This window comes from Strigops habroptila, chromosome 3 (assembly GCF_004027225.2).
Source record: "Strigops habroptila isolate Jane chromosome 3, bStrHab1.2.pri, whole genome shotgun sequence".
In the NCBI taxonomy this organism is placed as follows: Eukaryota; Metazoa; Chordata; class Aves; order Psittaciformes; family Psittacidae; genus Strigops; species Strigops habroptila.
In genome coordinates, this window is record NC_044279.2 from 10,192,839 (window position 1) to 10,206,792 (window position 13,954).

At 36.8% G+C, this 13,954-nt stretch overlaps 1 protein-coding gene across 6 annotated transcripts in view; it reads left to right on the forward strand.

The window, feature by feature from the left end:
- Positions 1–13,954, forward strand: part of PCLO (piccolo presynaptic cytomatrix protein) — a 351,165-nt gene that overhangs the window by 283,013 nt on the left and 54,198 nt on the right. For 2 of the 6 annotated variants that reach the window (XM_030479514.1, XM_030479516.1), the window contains exons 18-21: positions 2,348–2,419; positions 5,017–5,197; positions 6,406–6,600; positions 7,874–8,056. In XM_030479514.1, the coding sequence (XP_030335374.1) occupies positions 2,348–2,419; positions 5,017–5,197; positions 6,406–6,600; positions 7,874–8,056 (631 nt within the window). Of the gene's footprint in view, positions 1–2,347; positions 2,420–5,016; positions 5,198–6,405; positions 8,057–13,954 lie in introns of all 6 variants that reach the window. The other 4 variants (XM_030479515.1, XM_030479517.1, XR_003990563.1 and 1 more) reach the window with 4 other exon arrangements.

Consider the following 13,954-nt stretch of genomic DNA (forward strand, 5'->3'; position numbering starts at 1 on the left):
TTCAAATCTTAGTTTTGGTGTTTTTTCTTCCCTTTCCTAGGTCTGTACATTCTTCTCTCTGTCCTTGAACAGTTGTCACTTGAAACAAGAAGACATGTCCTCCCAAAACAGCCACAATTAAGACAATACATTTCTGAAAAGTATTTATGCTATTCCTCTTTTTTAAAGGGTAAAAATACATATATATCATCTACCAGGAAATTATATCATCCAGGAAGCTAAAAGTACCATGGACCAGTGGCTGATCAACTCATTTTTTCAGCTTATTTTTCATGTTGCAGTTTTGATACAGTCTTGGAACAGTAAAGAAAAGGAATTTTATTCAGTCAAGGAAATATTCTGTAAAGGATGTTCCAAAGAGAATCTTTTTGCTCAACTTTTTCCTTAATTTTTGCAGGATATTTTAAAAAGAATATTTAAGAAGGATGATGCCTAATTATGTAGGAATAAAACAGAAAGATTAAAGAAGTGCTCTCATTTTTTTTTTAATTTAATCTTAGATTTCAAGTTATGTTCTTGTCTGCTTATAGAGTATGTTGTTAGTGCTAAACATAGAACAGTTCCCCTTTGTGTGGGGTTTCCAGGGTATGCTGATTTAAACTTGTTTTTCAAGGACACTGGCTTTACATAGTTGCTCATTTTTCTAAAGGTAGCTGGAAGCAGAAGATATTCCAAATGCAGAATAATGAGATTAAATTATCATTTAAAGGCAAGTTAAAGTGATTAAGGGCTGCCTGAATCTGTTGCATTAAACCAAGGGGCAGTGGAGGTAAATAGCAAAAAATGCTTTTCTTGAAAGTATATACAATATGTACACTAAATGGTGTAGTAGAATTTGAACAGTGACTTGATCCCTTGTCATGCCTTTGTCCCAAGCAGCCAAATAATAGTTAAAGCAGTAAGTGACACATTGCTTCTGTTAGGATGATGACATATATTATCAGATAACATTGCTGGTTCTGACCTCTTTTCTTAGACTCATAGAATCACAGAATGGTTTGGATTGAAAGGGACCTTAAAGATCATGCAGTTCCAACCCCCTGCCATGGGCAGGGACACCTTCCATTAGACCAGGTTGCTCCAAGCCCCATCCATCCTGGCCTTGAACACTGCCAGGGATGGAGCAGCTGCAGCTTCTCTGGGAAACCTGTGCCAGTGTCTTGTCATCCTCATGGTGAAGAATTTTTTCCTAATGTCTAATATAAATTTCCCCTCTGTCAGTTTAAAGCCATTCCCTCTTGTCCTGTCACTACACGCCCTTAGAAAAAGTTCGTCTCCAGAATTTCTGTAGGCCCCCTTTAGGCACTGGAAGCTGCTTTAAGGTCTCCTCAGAGCCTTCTCTTCTCCAGGCTGGACAAGCCCAACTGTCAGCCCATCTTCATGGTGCTCCAGCCCTCTGATCATCTTTGTGGCCTCCTCTGGACTTGAGCAGGTCCAGAGCTGAATGCAGTACTCCAGTATGTCAAACAAGTCCTGTTTTCTGCAATAATGCTTGGAAAGTTCCAACAAATTTTTCACTTACAACTTCTTGGCCTGACTTCTCAGACATCCCATACCCCCAAGATTTTGTGCTTCTGTCTTTCAAGCCATATGAATTTATTACTTCTTCTCCCACCACCTGCTAGCCTTTTGCCCCATCAGATGACATTGGTAATCAGTCCTCTCCCCATCTGTCCCCACAGACCCCTGGAATAACACTCAGGTCAATCTTTCCAATAAGGTAAACTTCTTTGGTCAACAGAAGTCTTGCACTATCTTGTCATATAAAATGATTTGTTTCTTACCGTAGCCTGTAAGAAGAGTGCTTGACACAGTTTGATGTCTGCAGGTAATGGGTTTTGATGGCTATCATTAATACTAACAGGACAACTTGTCCTGCAGAAGACACTTGCAGAGTCCCATTGACTGCACTGAATTTTGAGGGTATAAAAGTCTGGTCTTCACAGATGAGATTGTGTAAGCAGGGTGTTTTAAATAATACATTTTAAATTCACACTCAGATGCTCTTTAAGCAAATGTTTGAATTCAGGGAAGTCAGATTTGACAGTGTCAAATACAGAAATGCGGCTTTAAAAATCAGTTTGGCTTTTGTAGTGGACACACATTCTGTCAAAAATTACTTACAGAAGTTCCTAAAACAGGGCCAAGCACAAACCCATTTGTCTTGATAACAAAGAATAGCCCCAAATTTTTTTTCTGAGATCAAGGTTGATGGGAGGACAAAAGCTGTATAGCTGTCACTATGAAAAAGGACTCAAGGAGGAGGTAGTGAACAGAAACCACCATAAAGACTTGATCTGAAGTTTATGATGGCAATGGGTTAATTATCCTTTGGCTTAAATTACAGCTGAAAAAGAAAACACTGGAAGTGACTGTCTGGGATTATGATAGATTCTCCTCGAATGACTTCCTTGGTGAAGTGAGTAACTTATTTCCTCCTCTCTAACCCTGACTAGTTAGAAAGCTGATTAACTACATGCTGCCATGGAGACTATTCTCTTCCAAGGTATGGTACATATGTTAAGTGAAACATTTTTTACATCACAGTTTTACTGCTGACTTCATAACAAATGGTCATGATTTCTTTCATTCACACATGAAAATGCCTTTCTGTTGCCTCAATAAACTGTGGACAAGTTCATTTGGGCCTCAGCAAAATGTTGCTTCACTGGAAATTAAGATCTTTTTTTTGAGCCTGAGACAGTAACAGCCTTTACAGTGACTGAATGGGGAATTCTTGTTATAACTGATAAGCTGTCTGCCTTGGTTTTAACATAACATAGGAAAGCTGAGGAGGTGTCAGTCTTTGTAAATGATTAAAGAATTAATTTTTGCCATCACACCATAATTTAGCACACACACAACTATCTGCAAGTGTAATTTGATCTTACTGATCAAGGTCTCATTTTTAACTCTACAAAATAGTAATATCATTACCAAAGTATGACTGAAAGCAAAATCTTGAAATAAATAATAAATGAGGTGAATGATTGTGGAAAGAAGAACGCTGTCTCTTAAAAGCAAATAAACAAACATATGCATGTACAATACTGAATTACCAGCAATAACTATGATGTCAAAAAAGTAATTAAAAATGTTATCACAGAAGAAGATTATAACTAGAAACAGAAGCCCAGGAAAATTGATAACTCATGTACAGAGTAACTCAAAGTGTCTCTGCTCATTCTGCACTTGAATTTCACAAAGAAGGCACTCAGTTCAGCTCCAGTTCCTCCTTGTGTAACTAGAAAACTAAGCAATCAGTGTCACTATTTAAACAATTACTAAAATAAATATATAGGAAGCAGCTACATGATTACTTATTTCCTGCATACTGCATCAGTATTCTTGTTGAGTTCAGCATGTTTGTCCAAATGCAGGGCTTTACTGAATATCTATATCATTGACATTTAGAAAATGGATGCTCTGCAGCTGCTTTTACAGGAAGGTTCACACTTTTGCCTTCAAATATTTTTAACCTCTATAATTATTTATTAAATAATTCAGACTTAAATATGAAAACAGTTTTTCGTGGAAAAAAGGAATAGAAAAGACTATCCAGTGTATTTAAGGACTAGGATGCCCAGAGGAATCCTATACCATAAAATCAAATATCCAAATTGTGCCCTAAAGACTTGCTTGAATAGGGCCAGCATCACTTGCATGCCCCAGAAGGCAAGTGGCACATCCTGGTTTACATCCATGGAATGTGAACCCACTTCCACAAAGCTGAGCCCTCAGCCTACACTGCCTATTGGGAACATTGTCAGTCAAGCTGTCTTCCAAGTCATTCCCAAAGCTATGACCAAAAACCACAACAGGGAGAATGCTAAGTAGTTAGTCTGTTGAGATTAAGTATAGACCTACCAGAAAGACCAAGCCAGGTCATAGACAATCTATGAAGTGGAAAGAAAAAAGGCTTTTAACCTTTTAGAAACAATCAGTTGTGAAGAGACTTCCCCATTCCTAAACTTTAAGACACTTTCTTTTATATAAGGTCTTGTAATAGACATTGTTCCTTGAAGTAATTGCACACTTTATTTGTCTAGCAGTTTTAAAACTTTCCTACCTGACATTAGTTTTAACCCTCTCACCTCAGAGCCAAATGCAAGGCTATTTTTGTCCTTTCCTTCATGAAAGACTATTATGACTCCTTAGTCCTTTACATCACTTGGCCCCCTTAGTTGTAAGACCATAAAGGGAGGAAGGGTCTTTATTGGTCCAAATGCTCATTTTTTTAGGTTTTTTTTCTTAAAGAAATTTCACAGAACTCCTGCTAGCAATGCAGGTGACCTAGAGCAGATTTTAGATATGGTGTTAGGGGGTTTTTAGCCAATTTTTTTGTTTCATTTCCACATTGCCATTGCATCTCCCTTTGTTTTTTTACCAGTGAAGTTTTAAGACCTAAATGGCCTGTCAAATTCTATTATTTCAGTGAAGTGCAAAGGTATCCCTATTCTTTTCTTTTTGCTACAAATTGTCACTATGTGGATTTTTTAAAGAATCAACAAACACCCGTCTCATATTATGGAAGTCCTTATTAAAAACAAATATCAAATAATTTGTCCCTTTGGTAACACTGACAAAAGGAAGAAAACAACACTGCCCAATTCTTCTCTTAGAATATGTCTATACAGAGTCAAAATGACCAGATGTCTTTTTAGTCTAGGTCTCAAGCTAGTGTTTGCAAGCTACCCCTTAAAATATCTAGCCATCTTGATGTGGAGCTATGTCTAAACTCACAATCCTTACTGAGGTCCTGCTGAGAAGATGTATTAGTTCATACACATCAATATACTAACAAATGTGGGTTTGGGATCAGGATCACAGCAGGCTTATATCAGGTGAGGTCAGAGCATGGTCAGAAACTCCTGAATCTGTCAGCTTACAGCCTTACACCCTTAATTTCTCAGATTTGATTGCATGTTCTGGTAACACAACTGTAGACTCTTCTGCTGTACACAATCATTAATAGATCAAATACAGGCCATATATTGTACTTTGATTTATTTGTAGGTATTGATCGAATTATCCAGTGTCTCTCAGCTTGACAACACTCCTCGGTGGTACCCTCTGAAAGAACAGAGTGAAAACACTGATCATGGGAAAGCTCATTCTGGACAGAGCAGCCAGCAATCTCCAAAACCATCTGTCATCAAAAGCAGAAGTCATGGAATCTTCCCAGACCCTTCCAAGGGTAGGAATGACTTGGTGCACCTCTTATAAAATGTTTTCCCAGATGATGGGAAAACCTTTGCTACGTGTAAATTATAATAGAAAAATAAGGTTACTGCTATGAAGTTTGTATATGCTTTTATTAAAAACATATTTATCTCTGTGATTAATTCGAGCCAAGGATTAATCTGCCTTCACCTGTGCTAACCAGCTTACTAAGTAACTGTGTCCTTAAAAAAGCAGCTTATAAGCTGTATGTCTTTTGCACAACTACTATAAATTCTATGCCATTTTCATTTTTCTGGTAGCCTTGGCCAAATTCAATACATATTTAGCTTTCTATTTTTTATGTTCTTTAAATAGTCTATGGCATTTTATCTTCTGGAAGTGTCACATTAATATTTTATAGTATAACAATTATGCTATAATAATGCATATGCATTTCCAGTTAATTATAATGGGCTGTAGCATATCTCAATTGTATTGGAAATCAGTGGAGCCGATATAGGAGGATTATACTAGTGTTTACAAAAGCAGAATTGATCTCAGTGTCTTCTGCTCCAAGAAATGTATCTTTCCTTTTTTTTTTTAATCTAAGTAGTAAATGGCTGGTTGCTCACTTAAAACACAGTATATATCATAGAAAAGCAAAATCTATCCCAAAGAGCATCCAGATAAGAGCTTCAGAGTGATAAGACTCTGCTCCATCTTCTATTTCTCCGTGTAATGTTTTGCTTAGGATTTGTGTCTATATAAGATCTATGTCTAAATAAGAGGTTAACATAGAAGTTATTGTAAGCTAGGCTATGGTTTTGACCAGGGCATTCATCAGAATAAAGCTGCTTGCATTAGTTAAGTATTTGGTACTGGTGTAAGTGGTGCTATTTAGTCTCTACATAGTAGAGAAGTAGAAATTGGAAAACAAATTAGTCTTTAGGCTACCCTGTCATTCCACGAGTGTGAACTAGCACAGGAGGCATAATTCACAGGTGATAGAAAACCAATAGCAAAATAATTATTTCCTGGGCCAGGAAAGAATGGGTAAGTAGAAAATAGTACTTCATAAGAGTTTTCTAAACATGATATATCCTGAGACTTTGAATGGCATTCCACAGCTTAACCTTTATTCCTTGTCCTGGAATGCAGCTAGAAAGGCCAGTCAAGAGAAAGAAAATGAACATGTTTGTTTTTAATAAATGCAGCAGCTGTGCTTTTTCATTTTCTTGGTAGACATGCAGGTGCCCACCATTGAGAAATCCCACAGCAGCCCCGGGAGCTCCAAATCTTCCTCCGAAGGACATCTACGCTCTCATGGTCCATCTCGCAGCCAAAGCAAAACCAGCGTCACTCAAACTCACCTCGAAGATGCTGGGGCAGCCATCGCCGCTGCTGAAGCAGCTGTCCAACAGCTTCGCCTTCAACCAAGTAAAAGACGCAAATAAATTCCTCAGCATGGCGGCTTAATGTTCATCTGTTGCCTTTTTCCCTGCTGTCCTTCCCTTTTCGGCTGTTTTCTTTTCTGTTCTTGGCACACTGTGCTCACTCTGTTCAATGTCTTTCTTTGTGTGCCTGTGTGTGAATACATATAATTACAATATACTCTCGTATTTAGAAGTCTTTTATTTATTTATTTATTTTAATTTATGTAGACTGCAGTGAAACTGGCTGTTTCTCCATCAGTCCCTTCACTCGTGGTTCATGATGTTCCATGGTTGTGCATGACTCACAAAGAATTCCATTGTGTGGTGGTGCTTTGGTGTCACTTTGATGTCACTACCAATGAAATAATCAAAACCTGCAGAGATGTGGCTGCCAGTTCTTCAAGTTGCACACAAATACTGAGAGCACATTAAAAGCAAAATATGTCTATAAGTAGTAATCAGGAAGAACAGTACTATATGCACAAAAGAAGATTTAAAGTTAAAGAAAAAAGTTTTTTAACTACATGGTTGAGATTTCTATTTTTGAAACATGACTGTAAATATCTAATTTTTTTTAAAGGAAATATAAAGCAACCTTCTTACTATCTCAGATAATATATTAGTGATGAGCAGAGCAGTGTCCTGGGTTCAGCCAACAAACAACAATAGACAAAAACATTAAACACATTAAATACAAAAACGTTAAACACACAAAAGCCATTAACAACATCAGATTTCAACAGTGTTATCAAGTTAGCAAAGTCAAAGGGAGTAGAGAGCTAAGTCAGATGTCATAGTCAATTCAATTCTTCTAGTAATTTTTGTGCCATGGATTGATTAAGGTCAAAATAGATTTCATCTGACAACTTTGAATAGATTAATAAATTAAAACTTTCCCATTCAAAAAGGTTGCTCTCCAGAATATAATTCAGACCACCATCTGATTGCTAGTTGACAGTTTAGTTGATGGCAAATTAAAACTCTCTGACTGTGGAAACATTGTGTTTGTCTTCAGGATTTGTTGATATGCCATAAAGTTACCATGGTATAATGCAAAAAAACAGGGGAAAATTATTTCCCTCGTCTTCACCATCATTAATAAAGAAACAGCCAGTTTTAATATTCTTTAATGCTGTGCATGTGGTGTCTCTTTGGTGTTTGAAAACACTACTTACTTAAATACAGAAAAAAACACTTCTGTTTGCATGAATAACATTTAAGCTGGTTCCATCTGAGGATACATACTCTGGGTTTCCATTTCACCCACACTGCCACAGCAGCACATAAAAGCGGTCAGTCTAATCATGCCAGGAAGCAGCACAGACACAGCATAGCAGGAGTCCTCCCTATTCAAAGAACTCAGTCTGACAATCTGCCTCCACCAGCCAATGACAACAAAGACCAAAGCCAACTAGCCCTCAGGAAAGTGATGTCTGATGGACCAGTCAAGCCTGAAGGAGGTGAGCAGAAAGACATGGTTAAGAAAACAACCACATTCCAAATCCTTCTTGCCATGTCTACTAATTCATTGTGATATTTAATTATTTATTTTACCCCTCCATTAAGTGCTGTAAATGTTAACATGAATCAAGAACTCTGCTTGATTTTTCCACATCAGCGCATAAATCCAGAATGAAAAACTGTGCTAAGAAACATTGCAAACCAACAAATGTGCACTTCCATTCCACTGGAGGACTTAGACTTCTGTTAAAAATGGTATAGCTTTGCTTGTGTTGTTGCCTAATAAAAAGCATGCATCCAAGCTGGTCTGCTTAAACATGATTGAACATTTCTTGTACTGTGACAAAAACCTAACTGCACATTTTTGCTTCTGGAATTCTAATTGGGACATTAACAATTTCTTTTTCTTCTCCCAGCATAGTTGTTATGTCAAAAGTTATTAGCATAGATACTCTTTCAAACCGCCAGTGGAAAGGAGTTTTGATCCATGTATAGCTCAATCTCTGGATAACTTTGCTACCAGCTTCTTAAAAAATCATTTTTTACCTGTAGGCACCTGTACATCAAATCTAAATCATCAATTTCTTCCCTCATCACAAATAAAGAGCCAGAATCTCGATTGGTTCAAATTGGCACTGTTCTTTTGACTTCTGGAGCATTTTGGTTGTTTTCATGGAATCCAAGGGATTATCCCAATAAACTTACAGACTGGACTCCAAGATTTTCTCTTGTGCTGTAATCCCTTCCCAAGCTTTCATGATTCTTTGAAGGTTTTTCTGTCAACATCATTGCACACTGTGGGCAGTACAGTCTGGCTGAGAAGGTTGTAGGAGTATGATACCTTGAACAATATACCCTAAAGGCAGTGAGTCATTAAGAGTGTGATGTTAATACAGCTAATTAAGAACAACTAATTATTCAACAAATAATTTTAAACATTGTGTTTAGAATTAACAAGTTGTTTCTTAAAACTTTTCCACAAATATATCTATTTATACACATGTACGTCCACTCACACACATATTGTCAAGCTCTACAGCTCAGCTCCAGACACTCAGTTCAAGCAGGGGCCAGAGGTACTCGTTCAGACATCATGACTGAAAGACCCATCTTATACCTAGGATGTATACCATAGAAATCAGTAACTCAGGGGTAACTGAGTAACTCAGGGTCTTTTGAGGTATCTTAGCTGTAGAGATTTATCATAAAGACTTGCAGTCCTATGATGCCTTTTGGCATAGACAAGCAATGCTTGTGATACAAGGTTGAATCAAGGTTCACATACACTTTTAGGATTAGGATAAGCTATTGCTAGGGTGTTGGCTTCAAGTACCCTTGCCACTGATCTATTATGCTAGCTTCTTTTAAAACTGCAAGAAGGAAGGTATCGATATGCACTCGGGTCAGCAATATTAGAAGCATCATAGAGAGTTGTCAGAATAAGAGCCCACATTAATATCATTAATATATAAGCGAGTTTAGAGATACTATGGAGAGACATAGTACTTTTTACGTCTGACAACAGCTTTCAATTTATGGAGTTCTTAGTGGAATGGAGAGGTGGTGAAGGAAGGAGAGGTTTCCTCTGCAGTTGAAAAATTCTAAAATTTGTGGGTTTTTGTGAACAATGAATATTAGGGATCATCAGTTTGCAAGACCATTCCAACAGGGATACTGCATGGTTGTGATAGCCTCCACCATTACAGCCGACTTTATTGCCACCTGGAAAAGAACACATTATGAACTCATTTTATGGACTGGAACAGTCATCTTGGCCAGGTAGTAATTTTTTGTCAGTAAGTCTCAAAGGTATTTATTAAGGAAGACATTACAGATAATCCACAACATTATTATTATTTTTTACCACAGCAATTTCTCTCTGAATTTATCAGAGAACGGCACCTTTTAGAACAACTGGTTTTTGTCAGCCCAAGCACAAAAGGGTGATGGGAAAAATTCTATCATGTGAGTGATCATCAGCCCTTCTTTACCTGTGAGAACTCTCAGAGTTTCCTTCTTTTACTTAGTCTCTTTTAATTGAACTGGGACTTGACAAAACAAAACAAAACCCTCAGTCATTCTTAGAATGCCCCCAAGAAATCTTGTCTGCTTCTGACTCCTAGGACCTTTTCAACTGGATGTACTTTGTCAGTTATTAATTGTATGTCTGATAAGAAGTAAAAAGGAAATCCTAAACAAAACCAGCACCCATGGTATACACATTATATTTTGTGAACGCAAAGGACTTGGATCAGCTTAAGTTTATTGGACTGAACTATTTCTGTATACATTTTAAACAGTAAAAAAATGTATTCTAATCAATCTGTTTTAAAACTAAGTTGAAGCTACAAGAGAAAACGTTGGTCTTTGTTCAACACCTTTGTAAAATCCAATATTCAACTGTAGCATTTAATTAAAATTAAACCCTTAAGTATAATTTTCTTGTTGCCTGTGAGAGATGACAGTGTGATCTGCAAAGAAACCAATTGCATAATACACATTCCCATCACACCCCTCAGAAAGGAACAATAACATTTCAGAGCCAACCCTTTGAAGGCAGAAGTTGCAGGGGATCCAAGCCAGAGGGAAAGAGCACAGCCTGCATTTGACTTAATTTGATTTTTGTTGTTGTGAAAAATATGAATCATTACCAATTACACATTCACATAAAATTAAGCACATTGCTTTCAACATAAATCTGTGTTTTAGAGCTTATCCACTGGATGAGTCAGTTTTAGAGACAGTGTATATCAGTCCACCTCCTTTTAAGTGAGTAATTTATTGCACAGAAGGATCTTTCCATTATATGGAATTTTCTTGGTAGGTCACTTATGTTTAAAATATAATCATTGTTAGTATTCTTCTGATATTTGAACAGTTATAGATACTCCGAAGATAATTACCAGTTCTCTGGATATGTGCATATAAAACAGTAGGTGCATTTGCAATATAGTTATTTACTGGTTTTATACAAAAAGCCTTTTCAAAGTCAGTTAATAGTTTTAAAAGAATGAACTACATGCTTTGGTTTTAATAACTTCCAATACCATGTGTTTCAGTTAGAGGTCCAAACATACCTATTGAATTACCATTTAAGGTAATACAAACTATATTTCTACAGTAGTTTCTGTCTGTTTCTCCTATGTTTTTTACTCAATAATAGAAAGGGTTTTTTCAACCCCAAACCTCCGGGAATTTAAAATCACATTTTCTGAAAAATCTCCAAAGCTAATGCATGTACCCAGAACCTATTTATTTCTCTATCTCATAGAGAACATTTCATCTTCTACACTGTAAATTTTCCATCGTTACACAACAGCTTTTCTGGGATATACTAAAAGGAAACTACTTTCTAAATAGTTGTGCCAAGTGATTTTACTGTTCAGAGGGAGGTCTACTATCAAAGCCAAGATATTTCTAGCACTGTTAAATCCATGAGAGAGGTCTGAGGCAGTGCTGTGTAATTTCTAGCCACTTAGCTGTAAGAAATTAAAATCAATAGGAATTTTCCTTATCACTAAGTTCTATTTACTGGCATTAGCAACAATGTGGAGTGAAAGGAAATTGATTCCTAGGTCTTTTGAATTAGATATGATTGTGAATTTAAATACCTGCATATTTGAGTTCCCTTTAGGTCTATACCCATTTTCACACTTCTAATAGGCAATGCCATGTTTTAATTTCCTATGGTAGTTTAGGGTGTTTCCTTCACACTTTAAATAATTTACTCTCTAAAGCTGGTTTATGCCTAGCTTCACTAGTCTTTTAATTTCCAAGTTAAATGGGCCTTCATGTTGCTACAAATAACCCATTTCCAAGAATCATTATCAGAACAAGAACAGTTCGTCCCCACTCTCTGCAGATAGCAATAATCTGAGGCTGTCTTTTGAGTCTTGTTTCAGTCTAATAGCTGGCACATTTTGCTTTGGCTATTCCTGCTATTTACTTTTCCACGATTTTAAGATGACATGTAATTTCAGGAAATTGCTCAGATTCTTCATTTGATAACTCTTATTTCAAAAGTCTGTTAGATGGTAGCCTAACCCAGTGGAGCACATGGAAGAAAATTATTTCATCAGAATCGCTTTGCTGGGTAAAGAAATGCCATCACCACAGTTTAAGATGAGTGCTGTTCTGCTATTACTTACTTCAAATGGTAAATTGCTCTGTAAAGAGTTGTGTTGAAATTTCACAAAACATCACTGCTCTGTGTGTGACCAAAGCCATGTCTAATATACAAATGTGAGGAATAATATCTAATAATATTCAATATGAGGAAGAGTGAGGAAAAGAAACTCTCAGAACTCACCTGAGGTATATGCCTGTGATCACTAGTTATTCATGTATTTCCATTCTAACAACAGTTCACAAAAAATGCAACTAGTAGTCCCAACAACAGGGTTTTACACTGTAAAACGGAGCAAGCCTGAACAGCACTTTTTAGTGCTAGCAAACCCTTCATGAAAATAGATAAACTGGCATTTGGAGACAGTTTGAGGTTGGAGCACTTGAAATACAAAGTGACTGAGAATAAAGAGTAATCAAACTTCTGCCAGAAGACCCTGTATGTGACATGCCCAGTCTGTTGGTCAGCAGAAAACTATCTGAGGCAGATCAGTGATTTCACCTGCTTCCATGGGCTTGCATCTGAGATGAGTCAGCATGTTGCTATCAGCTTTTTTTGTCACCTGCATCTTCTCACAAGATTATCAGTTACGAAGACCAATTTTTTTTAAGCAATTAGAGGAGAATACTCAAAACTGAATCCTGAATGCATACTCAAAAGCATTTTTCCCTCCCCCTGTTTTGTTTACAAATAGAACTTTCTTTGCCAATGTGTTTTGACAGTTTATTTCTGCATCTGGTCAGACACCTGAAAAGGGGAACAATTACAATTTAATCCTCAGGAGTAAATTCTACTTGAGTCTGTTCTTTTGTCCACAGGAACAGCATAGTCCTATTTTTCAAATTTAAGTCTTTAAAAAGAAAGAAAGGTCCATTCACTGTAGAAGAATGGCTGGACTGACTGACAGTGCTGGATTGTTTCCAGTTTGCTGCTGACAGATTTGACAGGTCATGGCTGTAGGTCTTGTGTGAATTATCTATCTCCCTTATGTTAAGTTCTAAAAAAGCATCTTCTCTGTTATAAAGACAGACTTTTCTGAAAAATTAAGTGAAATCATATGGCTTCCATACTTTCCTTTCTTATTGACTATAATACAATATTTTCCTTACACTAAGACTTGTTTTACATGTTTTCCTTGGTTATAAAAATTGATTTTCTAGCTGGATCATAGGCCAAATCATAAGCAAAAGCATATTTCTGCCATAGATGCACTCAACTAATATTGTACAATGACTAATAATAATAATAATAAAAAAAAAAAATGGAGCTGAAAGGTGAGGTCAGTGCTAGCCTCAATTTTCTTGAATCACCAAATCTTTTCCAAGAAGGCATGAGGGAATATGTGGTCAAATATCATTCTGCCAAAGGAAAAGTTGTTGGATTTTTTTCCTGTACAATAGAGTACAAAAGGTATCTGTCTAACCATTTTATTTTTTTTCTTGGGAAACCCTGATCCTGCCTCAGGTATAACATTATGATCCACTTTCTTAGAATCTGCAAGAATTACTGTAAGCAATCGAGAACTCTTCCAACTCATTTATGTACTATTCACTACAACGGTTGAGCTGAAACTTTTGCTCATGCCAGCCTGTGCAACAGACAGTAAAGCAGTATCACTTAGAGGCAGCATTAACACCGCATTGATAGCTACTAAATATGACATGACTACCCATTATCACACCTTCCAAGCAGCGAACATTTTATTTCACTGGGGGGAAATACCAGCTAAAATAAGATTAGCAAATGAAAATGAAATCAAACTACAACAGTA